General features: G+C 55.3%; 1 protein-coding gene across 1 annotated transcript in view; it reads left to right on the top strand.

Annotated features, from left to right (window-relative positions):
- Positions 1–9,429, top strand: part of LZTS1 (leucine zipper tumor suppressor 1) — a 58,366-nt gene extending 48,937 nt beyond the window's left edge. The window contains exons 2-4 of the mRNA XM_007961816.3: positions 294–772; positions 2,003–2,806; positions 5,217–9,429. Of these exons, the coding sequence (XP_007960007.3) occupies positions 428–772; positions 2,003–2,806; positions 5,217–5,858 (1,791 nt within the window). The 5' untranslated portion in view covers positions 294–427 and the 3' untranslated portion in view covers positions 5,859–9,429. The remainder of the gene's footprint in view (positions 1–293; positions 773–2,002; positions 2,807–5,216) is intronic.
- Positions 9,430–12,359: the final 2,930 nt, after the last annotated feature.

Below are 12,359 nucleotides of genomic sequence, written 5' to 3'. Positions count from 1 at the left end.
GCTCTTGGCCTCTCCATACCACTGTAACCCTAAGTTCCAGGAATGCAGGGGCTGTGACTGTTTTAGTCACTTGCTGGTCCTGAGTGTTGAGAGTAGAGGCTCACCTGAAGGGGGCTCCTGGTGGATGTTTGTTGAATTATCAGACAAAGGAAGAAGGAACAGAGCACCCGCTGGTGGAGACAGTGCTGGGCTCTGACATGTGTCTCTTTACTGCCCAGATTTGGAAGTCGGAATAAGCACTGTGCTGTGACCACTCCCACCCACGCTGACTTCTGTCTCGTGTCTTCTTCCAGGTCTACGGCTCTCGCAGGCTCTGTGAGGGCTTTGCTATGACCTCAGTCCCCTCGCGGAGCCAGGACTGCCCCTTGCTGCCGCAGCCTCTCCAGTTGCCCGCCTCGCCCTGCCCCATCCTCAGCCCCGGGTCACCATGGGCAGCGTCAGTAGCCTCATCTCCGGCCACAGCTTCCACAGCAAGCATTGCCGGGCTTCGCAGTACAAGCTGCGCAAGTCCTCCCACCTCAAGAAGCTCAACCGGTATTCCGACGGGCTGCTGAGGTTTGGCTTCTCCCAGGACTCGGGTCATGGCAAGTCCAGCTCCAAAATGGGCAAGAGCGAAGACTTCTTCTACATCAAGGTCAGCCAGAAAGCCCGGGGCTCGCACCACCCAGATTACACAGCGCTGTCCAGCGGGGACTTAGGGGGCCAGGCTGGGGTGGACTTTGACCCGTCCACACCCCCCAAGCTCATGCCCTTCTCCAATCAGCTAGAAATGGTAAGTGGGGGTCGCTGGCAAGGGTGAGTGGGTTGGAAAGGCAGGAGAAAGCAAAATGGGGGTGGAGAGCCTGGGGGTTCAGGGGGAGTGGTGACCTGAGCATTTAGACTCCAAAAAGCCAGAGCGGCAGGGGTGTGGCAGAAGCCTGTGGCCACACCGCAGAGATCAAAGGTTGCACAAAGGAATCAGAGCATTGCTCAGTCCCCTGAAGCAGAAGTCTCAGGTCAGCCCATAAGCAAAGAGCACAGGGGACATGTAAGCTGTCCGGAGTCCCACTGGAATGTAGCTGGATTGTCAGCGCAGGACGCCTCGGGAAGGAGAGGGAGCCCTGTTATCTAGAAGCACAGATGAAGAGGATGCAGGCGGGGAGTTAACCACTTCTCTCCCCAGAAGACTCGTGCGGGTGGGTGGGGTCTTCCCGTTTGCTGCCCTGGTGTGCATTAGCTCCTTGCTCAAGCTGCGCCTGGAGGCATCTTTGAATACAGGCCGGAATTTTGTCATCCATTTACCAGAGATGAGGGCAAAAGAGGCCCAGGCATTCCGAAATCCAGCCCTCACACCAGCCCGAGCCCTCATGCGTCCCACGAGTGGACCCTGAAATCCATTTTCCTATTCAGTCCTTTGCCCCTTGCCCTGGGGAAATGAATCACGGGTTTTGATTTACTAGGAAAGAGCCTCTTATGTTTGCATAGAGCATCCAGCTTTTCAAACTGAGGGGCTTGTAAACTGCAAAGCACTTTACCAGGGAAAATTACAGTTTTAAGAAAGGATTGTGATTTGGAGTGAGGCTCCCAACCCCGTAAGGAGACCAGGTCCATGTCCTTGCTCCAGGCTTAATGGAAGAAGCAGTGAACAGGAAGAAGGGACGGACCTACAGAGGGACAGCAAGCTGGGCCAGCCTAATGCCCTAACCTGCTCCACACAGAGACCTAGAGCTTCAAGATGGTGTTTATCACCTCGGGAGGGCTGGAACAAGCTGGTGGCAGGTTGCTATTTCATGGAACAAAGTGCCCAAGTCACCATTAGGGTTTTTTCTTTCCTAAGAGAGATTTATCACATTCAGCTGCTTCAAAGCAACAGGCAAGGTATGCTAAGACAAGTGACCGAGAGGGGTTCTACATGTGCTGGGAGAACCCAGATTGGCTCAAGGTGGGCACACGTGCTGGGGGAGGGAGGGTGCAATGCGCGTGCAGGGGAGGCATGAATCACCGCAGTCCTTTTCCTCTACAGGGCTCCGAGAAGGGTGCAGTGAGGCCCACAGCCTTCAAACCTGTGCTGCCGCGGTCAGGAGCCATCCTGCACTCCTCCCCGGAGAGTGCCAGTCACCAGCTGCACCCCGCCCCTCCAGACAAGCCCAAGGAGCAGGAGCTGAAGCCTGGCCTGTGCTCTGGGGCGCTGTCTGACTCCGGCCGGAACTCCATGTCCAGCCTGCCCACACACAGCACCAGCAGCAGCTACCAGCTGGACCCGCTGGTCACACCCGTGGGACCCACCAGCCGTTTTGGGGGCTCTGCCCACAACATCACCCAGGGCATCATCCTCCAGGACAGCAACATGATGAGCCTGAAGGCTCTGTCTTTCTCTGACGGAGGTAGCAAGCTGGGCCACCCGAACAAGGCAGACAAGGGCCCCTCGTGCGTCCGCTCCCCCATCTCCACGGACGAGTGCAGCATCCAGGAGCTGGAGCAGAAGCTATTGGAGAGGGAAGGCGCACTCCAGAAACTGCAGCGCAGCTTCGAGGAGAAGGAGCTCCTCTCCAGCCTGGCCTACGAGGAGCGGCCGCGGCGCTGCAGGGACGAACTGGAGGGCCCGGAGCCGAAAGGCGGCAGCAAGCTCAAGCAGGCCTCACAGAAGAGCCAGCGCGCACAGCAGGTCCTGCATCTGCAGGTACTGCAGCTTCAGCAGGAAAAGCGGCAGCTCCGGCAGGAACTCGAGAGCCTCATGAAGGAGCAGGACCTGCTGGAGACCAAGCTCAGGTCCTACGAGAGGGAGAAGACCAGCTTCGGCCCCGCGCTGGAGGAGACCCAGTGGGAGGTGAGGCCACGCAGCGCTCACGGGCTTGGGTGGTTAGCGGTTTGGCGCCAGTCCCCCTCCCCTCCTTCTGGTGCTGACCAATAGCGTGCAAACACAGACCGTGTAGGCAAGTGAGGCTAACGTGCTGGTTTTATCACCCAAAGAAGGGGTTCCCTGCAAACCATGTTGGGGGATCGATTTACTTCTGAGCTTCCTTCTATCCCCACCATCACCCTCATGGCCCCTAGATTTCAATTTCCCCAAGTGAGCCATGAACCAAAAAGCCAGAAGCCAGATGACCAAGGCTCAGCCAGGCTGTGGGCCATCCTCCCTTCAATCTGCTCACAGGAGGCTCAGAAGAAGCACAAGCTATGCCTGAGTTCACGCAGGGCCAGGAGCCCAAGAGAGCACAGAATGTATTTGTTGCTTTGGAGGGAGGGACTGCACCCACTAAGAAGAGACACCCTATTGGTGGCAGGTTTCACTGATGGAAGTGGCCACTCTTTGCAGAAATGTATGTGGAACTTCTATTTGGTGAGCTGAGATGGAAACGTAGGAGAGGAAGGAAAGAGTCACACGCTCGCACATTTACACACTCACACATACTCACCCGGTCACACTTGGAAATGAGGCATCCGGACCTGACCGTGCTGGAGAACCCCATAACCTCTGCATCCTATTAGCGGGAAGCCAGCTTTTCTCACCAGCCCGGTGGTCTGGATGACCCATGGAGTTCAAGTCTATCGTTGAGGCTCTTCACATGCTCGCACCCTGCTTGGTCCGTCCACGTGCCTGCCTCACCCCCCGTTCAGAGTTCAAATCTCAATCTACAGGCAAACTCCTGTCTATGTGCAAGTCAACAACCAGTGGTTTAACTTGCCCACTGCTGGCAGCTGTATCACCCCCATTTAACACCAATTGTATTGGTCTCTGTGTCAGCTTGATATCTGTCATCCATGTTTATACTCACACCCTCTGACCTCACCCCTGCATGCACCCAGCCCAGCCGTCCTCTCTCCTCTCTACTGGGGTAAAGACTACATTGCAAATTCACTGCTGTACCCGGTGACTAGTACCATGCCGGTTTGGATGCAGAGCCCAGTCCACATCTGCCAAACGAGGAATCATTGTCTCCTCCTCTTGCTCTTCTTCTCTATTTCCACTCCTATCCCCCATCAAAATTTGGCCAACAGCAATGATGAAAACCGAAGCCACAGGTTAGATCTGTGTGTCTCTGGATCTTGGCCATCTGGGGTCATGGGAGACCAAGGCCAGTCTGGCTGAATCGTAGGAGTGAATGAAGGCCAGAGCATGTGGCTCTACAAAATGGATTCTTGGAGCAAGCCTGGAAGCCACCTTCACATTTCCTTTCCCAGTAGAAATGTCCCCTTGCCCTCAGTGAAACACTGCACAGTCCTGGAGAAAATCCGACCCTACCCAGGATGCCTGCTTGGGACCAAGAATTTCATTCCAAGGCCAACCCTGTATTCATGTCATGAAGGGAGTGACACAGTCATGGCTGAGGCATGGGCCTGGCTTTGAACCTCAGCTTGACCGCTTATGATCCAGGTGATTCTAAATACATTAGCCATGGTGGCAATGGGGTGTAGTGATTAAACTGTTAGGATCAGACCCTTACTCTTATACTTTATATATTATATATATATATGTATGTGTGTGTGTGTGTGTGTGTATATATATGCCCTCAGGCTGGTCACTTCACCAGCTATTTGCTCTCTAACCTCTCTGTGCCTCAGTTTCATTGATGTAAATTGAAGCTTAGTAATAGTACCTACTTCATCGGGTTGTAAGGAATAGATGAGCAAATGTAGGGCTTGGCGCTTAATAACACTATAAATTATTAGTGAAAGTATGTTTATAATATACTTACGTGTGGCTAGGCGTGGTGACTCACACCTGCAATCCCAGCACTTTGGGAGGCCAAGGCAGCCAGATCACTTGAGGTCAGGAATTCAAGACCATCCTGGCCAACATGATGAAACCCCATCTCTACTAAAAATACAAAAACCAGCCAGCCATGGTGGCAGGTGCCTGTAATCCCAGCTACTTGGGAGGCTGAGGCAGGAGAATTGGGAGGGGAGGCGGAGGTTGCAGTGAGCCAAGATCGCGCCACTGCACTCCAGCCTGGGTGACAAAGTGAGACTTCTCAAATAGCAACAATAATTATATACTATGTGTCATTATACATGATGACGATTATTTTGTCAGTTTACTATATAGCCTAGCTCGATAACCTGGGGAAAGGGTCACAACAATGTCCAGCTTACTTTCAGATTGGACAAAGGCTGGAATGCCTAACACCAGGCCACCGCATCCAGAGTGGCTTGGTTATTTTAGGCAGCTGAGCTTTCAGCTCCCTGGGTAAGAACACTCACCTCTTGGCGCTCTGTCTCTATCCCGCCCTCGGCAGGTGTGCCAGAAGTCAGGCGAGATCTCCCTCCTGAAGCAGCAGCTGAAGGAGTCCCAGACGGAGGTGAACGCCAAGGCTAGCGAGATCCTGGGTCTCAAGGCGCAGCTGAAGGACACGCGGGGCAAGCTGGAGGGCCTGGAGTTGAGGACCCAGGACCTGGAGGGGGCCCTGCGCACCAAGGGCCTGGAGCTGGAGGTCTGTGAGAATGAGCTGCAGCGCAAGAAGAACGAGGCAGAGCTGCTGCGGGAGAAGGTGAACCTGCTGGAGCAGGAGCTGCAGGAGCTGCGGGCCCAGGCCGCGCTGGCCCGTGACATGGTGCCACCCACCTTCCCCGAGGATGTCCCTGCCTTGCAGCGGGAGCTGGAGCGGCTGCGGGCCGAGCTGCGGGAGGAGAGGCAAGGCCATGACCAGATGTCCTCGGGCTTCCAGCACGAGCGGCTGGTGTGGAAGGAGGAGAAGGAGAAGGTGATTCAGTACCAGAAGCAGCTGCAGCAGAGCTACGTGGCCATGTACCAGCGGAACCAGCGCCTGGAGAAGGCCCTGCAGCAGCTGGCACGCGGGGACAGCGCCGGGGAGCCCTTGGAGGTTGACCTGGAAGGGGCTGACATCCCCTACGAGGACATCATAGCCACCGAGATCTGAGGGGCTGCCTGGGAAGGCGAGTCTGGGGACCTGGCACTGGGAGACAGGGCTCTCCTGTGCCTCCCCCTTGCTCAGCAACTCAGACCCCTCTGAGAGACACCACTCCCTGGGACACAGACCCAGGACCCCCGAGGGAGGGCAGGATGGCCTTTCCTTCCCTCTCTGATTTCCCAGTGTTCACCAGCCCCGCAGCCCACCAGGCCTCAGGCCCTGACTCCTCTGGCTTTCCCAGGAGATGGGTCCAGGGGTCTCTCTGCTTTGGTTAAGGGTTCCCTAAACTTTGGCCTTTGTTCAAAATAGATATCCTCTCCCCCTCCTCCAGGGAAGGTGGCCACAGCAAGTACAGGGGCTCCCCTCTGCTTCTCATCCCAACCTCTTTTTCCTCCTGGACACATCGGAATGCCTTGGAAATAGAAAGAAGCCATATATGACCAGAAGCCTTGGAACTGGCCCCATCAGAACCTGAGCTATTCTCTGGCCGCAGAGGTGTGGGGGTGAAATGAGCTGTGGTGAAGCTGGCTTTGAAACCTCAGGGCTGTCCTGGGCCCGGCAAGCCACAGGAAGGAGGGAAGAGCCAGGCAGCCCGCAGTGTGGAGACGCTGCCACAGCCAGAGGAGGGCAGAGGGAAAATCCAAGGGTTAGGAACCAGTGGCGGGTGATGGCCAACCCCTGGGGCCCAGTCCTTGTTTACTGGTTCTTGCGAATGGGAGCTGAGCAGCCTCTGGACAGCCAGTGGCCTTTGACCTCAGTGACCATTCTTCTTTAAGCCATAGACCCTGAGACCCCCGGCTGGGTGCTGGGAAGGGAGGGTTGAAGCCACCATGAACCAGAGGGTGTGGCTTTCCAGTTGCCCTCGGGGAGCCTCCCCATCTGTCCAGCTGGAGCCAGAGGCTGGGAGTCCTTACCTGGTTCACAGTGGCCAGCTGCTACTCTGGAATGTTTTTCCTTCCCCAGAATCAAGCTTTTCCTTGACCCAGAAGAGCCCATATCACTAAGACGGCACATGTGTGATCTGGGCATTTTCCTCCTCTGCCTACAGCCAGGTTCGGCGGCACACCTTTCCCCCTTAGCGCCTTCAGGGCTGAGTTCTGGGTTTCTACAGGTTAGGACGGCTCCTCAGAGTGCCAGGGAGCCAGAGCCCCAAGCAGGAAGGAAAAGAGGCATATACACAGCAGTGTGCATAGCCTGGCCACCAGCCATCCTCCCTCCACCTCATGCCCCTATTTGTCCCAGACTAAAGGACCCAGAGAGCAGCTCCCTTTCTCAGGAGCTTGGGCAGTGCCCCAGGGGGCCCAGGGTTTCTCTGTAGATGTGCAGAGCTGGAGGTGGTGGAGAAGGATAAAAGGGAGTTTCTCTGTTGTTTGGTTCAGGGATTTTATTTTTATTTTTATTTTTATTTTTATGAGACAGGGTCTTGCTCTGTCCCCCAGGCTGGAGTGCAGGGGCATGATCATAGCTCACTGCAGCCTCATACTTCTGGGCTCAAGCAATCCTCCTGCCTCAGCCTTCCAACTAGCTGGGACTACAGGTGCACACCAACATGCCTGGCTAACTTTTCATTTTTTTTTTGTAGGGACGGGGTCTCGTTTTGTTGCCAAAGCTGGTCTCAAACTTCTGGCCTCAAGCAATCCACCTGCCTTGGCCTCCCAAAGTGCTGAGATTACAGATGTGAGCCACCGTGCCTGGCCAGATTTTTCTTTTATTCTTCTTTCTTTCTTTTTTGCTTTCTTGTCTTTTCAGAAGCAAGCCAGACCTAGCAGGCTGTTCCATGTTCTATTTTTGACTGTAGCCACAGCTGCTGTTCTCAGGACAGCAGCCCTTCCCACATGCCTGTGCCTGCTGCCTGCTGAGATGAGGAGGGGAGCGTCTGGGAACTTGCGAGTCCGAGGCCAGTCCCCATTTCTGCCTCGCCCACCCCTGGCCCTTAGAGACCCTGAGGTGGGGGTGGGGCGATGCTTCTCTCCTTGCCCCCCGCCCTCATGGGTCCTAGCCCTTCCCTGAGTGTGGGCTGAGGCCAGAGTCACCTTTTCTGTGGCTGGCTCTACCTTCCTGTCCCTGGGGTTAAACGCTGCCCAGCCTGCCATCCTGCCATCCTCAAATGACAGAGGAGGTTTTCTAGAATTTCAAACCATTGCTCTTAGTCCCAAGCTAGGTTTAAACCTGGAATCTACAAGCCAAAAGTCCCTCCCTGCCTGAGGGCGGTACCCTCCATTGGGCACAGTTCAGACCCAAGTCAGAGATGTCCCATTCCTTGCCCCCGCCCTCATTTCCTTCATTTCCACCAGGCGGTGCCTTGTTTGAGCTTTTCCTCCCAGTGAGACTGCCCCATGGAGAGAAAGGAAAGGGCTGGCTCCCCCTCCCCAGGCTGGAGACCCCCCCCCCCCCCCCACCCCAGGAAAGAGCAGCCAGAGTCCAGTGCTCTGCCCTCAGACGTTGCCTGAGAAGAAGTGGCTGCCACACCGAGGGGAAGGCCCTGAGGCATGAGACTGTGCTCTGCCATGGTGTCCCGGTGCCCTCCATACACAGGGGAGCGCAGCCTTCTCCGTATCTCCATGGCCCTGTCCCAGGCCGGCCCAGATGTGTTCCCCCCAGGCTTTGTCCAACATCCAAGGTGGCAGATGTCTTCCCTGGGCTGCCACAAGCCCCGGCCCCAGAGTGGCCCACAGTGGCACTAGAATGCAGGTGTCCGGCGACCTCGCAACCTCATCTTCCTGTGGGTGTTCTTTCCCGCCCTGTCCAAAAGCGCCCTCACTATTCTTGGACTATGCCAGATTCTGCGTCTCTGGAAAGAGGCTCTGGACAGCAGAGGCCTCCAAGCACAGAGCCTGGCCCCAGGCCCCAGATGGGGTGGGCTTCCTGCCCTTCCCTCTGGGCACGCCTGCTGGCACGCTGACCCACTCGAATGGACCAACCTGCTGTGTCCCCAATAGATCTCTGCAGGAGAGAGCAGTGCTCCGCACCACCTCACCAAGGATCGAACTCTGCTCCTGGGCCTCGGAATGACTGGACTCTCACGGGGTTCCCTCCTAGCTCTCCTGGTGAACTCCTGCCAGGCACTCGCAGCCCCTATAGCACTGAGCTCACACGAGACTGGGATGTGGGGGGCATCTCTCCCCAAGGAGGCACTCGCTGAGCCTCCTGTGTCTGGTCCTATCCTGGGCCATGTCTTAGGTGAGACAGTTGCCCGAAACTAAGCCAGGCCGGGCTGTAGGAGCAGCAGCTTTGGGAGAGGGATTTCCCTGCAGACCTCGAGTCATCATGCAGTGGGTGCTGCCATGACAGAGGCTGTACCCCTGGGCCAGCGAGGCTGCTCACCCACCTCTTGTGCAAAGTGGGCTTCGTGCTGTGCCTGCAGACAGAGCTGGAGCCCCCAGCAGAGGCAGGCTGGGACAGACCAGCATTTGGAAGATGTACATAGTTGTTTTTTCTCTTTGTGGTTTCTTGTTGGGTTTGGTTTGCTTTTGACAGCTTCATTTTATTTTTGATGTCACTTTTTGGCCATGTAAACTATTTGTTGCAATTTTATGTTTTTATTTATGAATAAAGAATGCCATTTCTCACGCTCTCTAGAGCCGCATGTGTCTGCCCTCCTCTCCCCTCGCTATGGTGTGGCAGCTCCCTGGCACTTCTTCCCTCGGAACAGGAAAGATGACGTCCCTTCCACCAGTGAGGGGGGTGAGGAAGGCGGCACAGGGCAGTGGGAAAGGGGGGGCCAGGGGTCACATAGGCTTTAGCTGGCCCCTGCCCCCATCACCTACCCCGGGACCTTATCTGTGAAATGAGAAGAAAAGGGACCCAGGGACAGGTGCCCCTGTAGAGTCAGAGCATCCTCTCCAAAAGATAGCCCCTCCCCGCCCAAACCGCATGCCCTACCGGCTGCTCACCTCACCAGCCAACTCCTGGGTCTACCGCATATGGCCTCTTGGCAAAAGACCAGCATGGCTATAGTTGCCACTGCCCCAGGGCCCCCTGGTGGGGCAGGTGCAGTCACCACCATGGCCATCTGTCCAGCCTTCTTGGTTCCAGCCTACCTGGTGCCCCCTTGACAACCTTCCCTACTATCCCGGGCTCACAGCCTAGGCCCAGAGGGCTGCTGCTCAGATGGCGACAGACAGAAGGGACATGTTACGAGGAAATTGAAATCGCAAGGCAGCCTAGGGGGCACATAAGGGGCAGATGACAAGGCCTCTGAGGTGGGGAAGGTTAGTGTAGTCTGGGGGATCTGGGAAGAGGCAGGCAAAGACTTGGGGTAAGGGTAGGACACAAGAAGAGTGGGAGGGAGGAAAGGACTAGAAACATGTCTCCGGGGCAGGTGTTCACACAGCTGCCTGCCCACCTGTGATGGGAAAAGAGCAGCACTGGGGGTTGGAGAGGCAGGAGGACCAGGGTGCAGGGGCCCATGCAGAAGCTCAACTCACTGAGCCAGGACAGGAGCCAAATTCTGATTAACACAGAAGCCCCAGCTTTGGGACAAAGGGGTCATGTCCAACCTGGGGTAATTCTTCCCCGTCTTCCTCCTAGACCTGGCCCAGGCTGGTGACCTCACTAAAACATGCCTCTCACTAATCACACTCTTGGGTTACCCCTTCCTCTTTAATTCGAGCAGGCCCAGAGATTCATTTTAACCAATGGGATACAACAGGAGTGATGCTCTGCCGGTTTCAGCCTAAGCCTGGAAGGCCTAGCAGCTTCTACTTTGATTCTATGGTTTGAGGCAGGGTCTCTCTCTGTCACCCAGGCTGGAGAGTGCAGTGGTGTGATCATGGCCCACTGAGGCCTTGACTTCATGGGCTCAAGCAGTCCTCCTGCCTCAGCCCCCCAAGTAGCTAGAACCACAAGCTTGCACCACCATACCTGGCTAATTTTTTAATTTTTTTATGGAGATCGGGGGCAGGGGTCACTATGTTGCCCAGGCTGGTCTCAAACTCCTGGCCTCAAGCCATCCTCCTACCTTGGCCTCCCAAAGTGCTGGGATTACAGGCATGATCCCCTGTGCCTGGCCCGCTTCCGCTTTTATACTCTTGGGAGCACTAAGATGCCACATAAGAAGCCCACCCTCCTGTTTTGCTGGAAAGGCCACGTAGGGTAGGAGGGGTCACTTGTCCCAGGGTCTCAGCTAGGTCCCACATCTAGCTGAGCGCAGCTGAGTGACTACCCTGGACCCAGCCGACCCCATGGGGAACAGAGCCTTGTTCCCCACTCTGCCCTGCCACAGTCCTTACCCTCAGATCCCTAAGCACAGTAAATGACAGTGTGTTTAAACCGCTGACGTCAGGGATCTATTACACGGCATAAAGATTCATCACCAGAATGCCCATCAGCATGCTCCTTTGCTTGCCACTTCACAAGCCTTTCTCCATCCAAAGGGCTCAGAATGACATAAAAAAGCACCCCTAGAGGCCGGGTGCGGTGGCTCAAGCCTGTAATCCCAGCATTTTGGGAGGCCAAGACGGGCGGATCACGAGGTCAGGAGATCGAGACCATCCTGGCTAACACAGTGAAACCCCGTCTCTACTAAAAAATACAAAAAAAAAAAACAACAAAAAAACTAGCTGGGCGAGGTGGCAGGCGCCTGTAGTCCCAGCTACTCGGGAGGCTGAGGCAGGAGAATGGCGTAAACCCGGGAGGCGGAGCTTGCAGTGAGCTGAGATCCGGCCACTGCACCCCAGCCTGGGCAACAGAGCCACACTCCATCTCAAAAACAAAAAACAAACAAACAAAAAAAAAACGCACCCTTAGAAAACCACAGGGCTGGCCAGGTGCGGTGGCTCACACCTGTAATCCCAGCACTTTGGGAGGCTGAGGCGGGCAGATTACCTGAGGTCAGGAGTTCAAGACCAGCCTGGCCAACATGGCAAAACCCCATCTCTCCTAAAAATACAAAAATTAACTGGGCATGGTAGTGCAAGCCTGTAATCCCAGCTACTCAGGAGGCTGAGGCAGGAGAATCGCTTGAGTCTGGGAGGCAGAGGTTGCAGTGAGCCGAGATTGCACCACTGCACTCTAGCCTGGGCAACAGAGCGAGACTCTGTCTCAAAAACAAACAAACAAACAAACAAACAAAGATAAAGAAAAGCACAGAGCCGTGGGAAAGACCGTTCCAGCTGGAAGAGGAGCGGTGAGGAAAGGGGACAAAAGAGTGGAGAAATGAGGGCTTTTCCTGACCCCATTTCCTCCAGAGCCCTGCCTAGGACACAGCCTTTCTGGAGCCTCCCAAACATGCTTATTGTTTTATTTTTCGTCCTGTTTTGTTGTAGAGACGGGATCTCACTATATTGTCCAGGCTGGTCTCAAACTTCTGGCCTCAAGTAATACTCCCGCCTCAGCTGCCAAAAGTGCTGGGATAACAGGCATGAGCCACCCCATTCAGCCTTCTGCTTATTAATTTAGGAAAAAGAATAGAACAAAAGGGAAAGCAGAGAGAGACAGAGAGAGAGAAGAGACAGAGAAAAAGGGAAAGAAGGAGAGAGACTCCTTCTTCCTTGACAACAAGCAGCTCAA

Source organism: Chlorocebus sabaeus, chromosome 8 (genome assembly GCF_047675955.1).
Source record: "Chlorocebus sabaeus isolate Y175 chromosome 8, mChlSab1.0.hap1, whole genome shotgun sequence".
In the NCBI taxonomy this organism is placed as follows: Eukaryota; Metazoa; Chordata; class Mammalia; order Primates; family Cercopithecidae; genus Chlorocebus; species Chlorocebus sabaeus.
The sequence above is the reverse complement of the archived record's forward strand: the minus strand, read 5'-3'. Positions and strand labels throughout refer to the sequence as shown.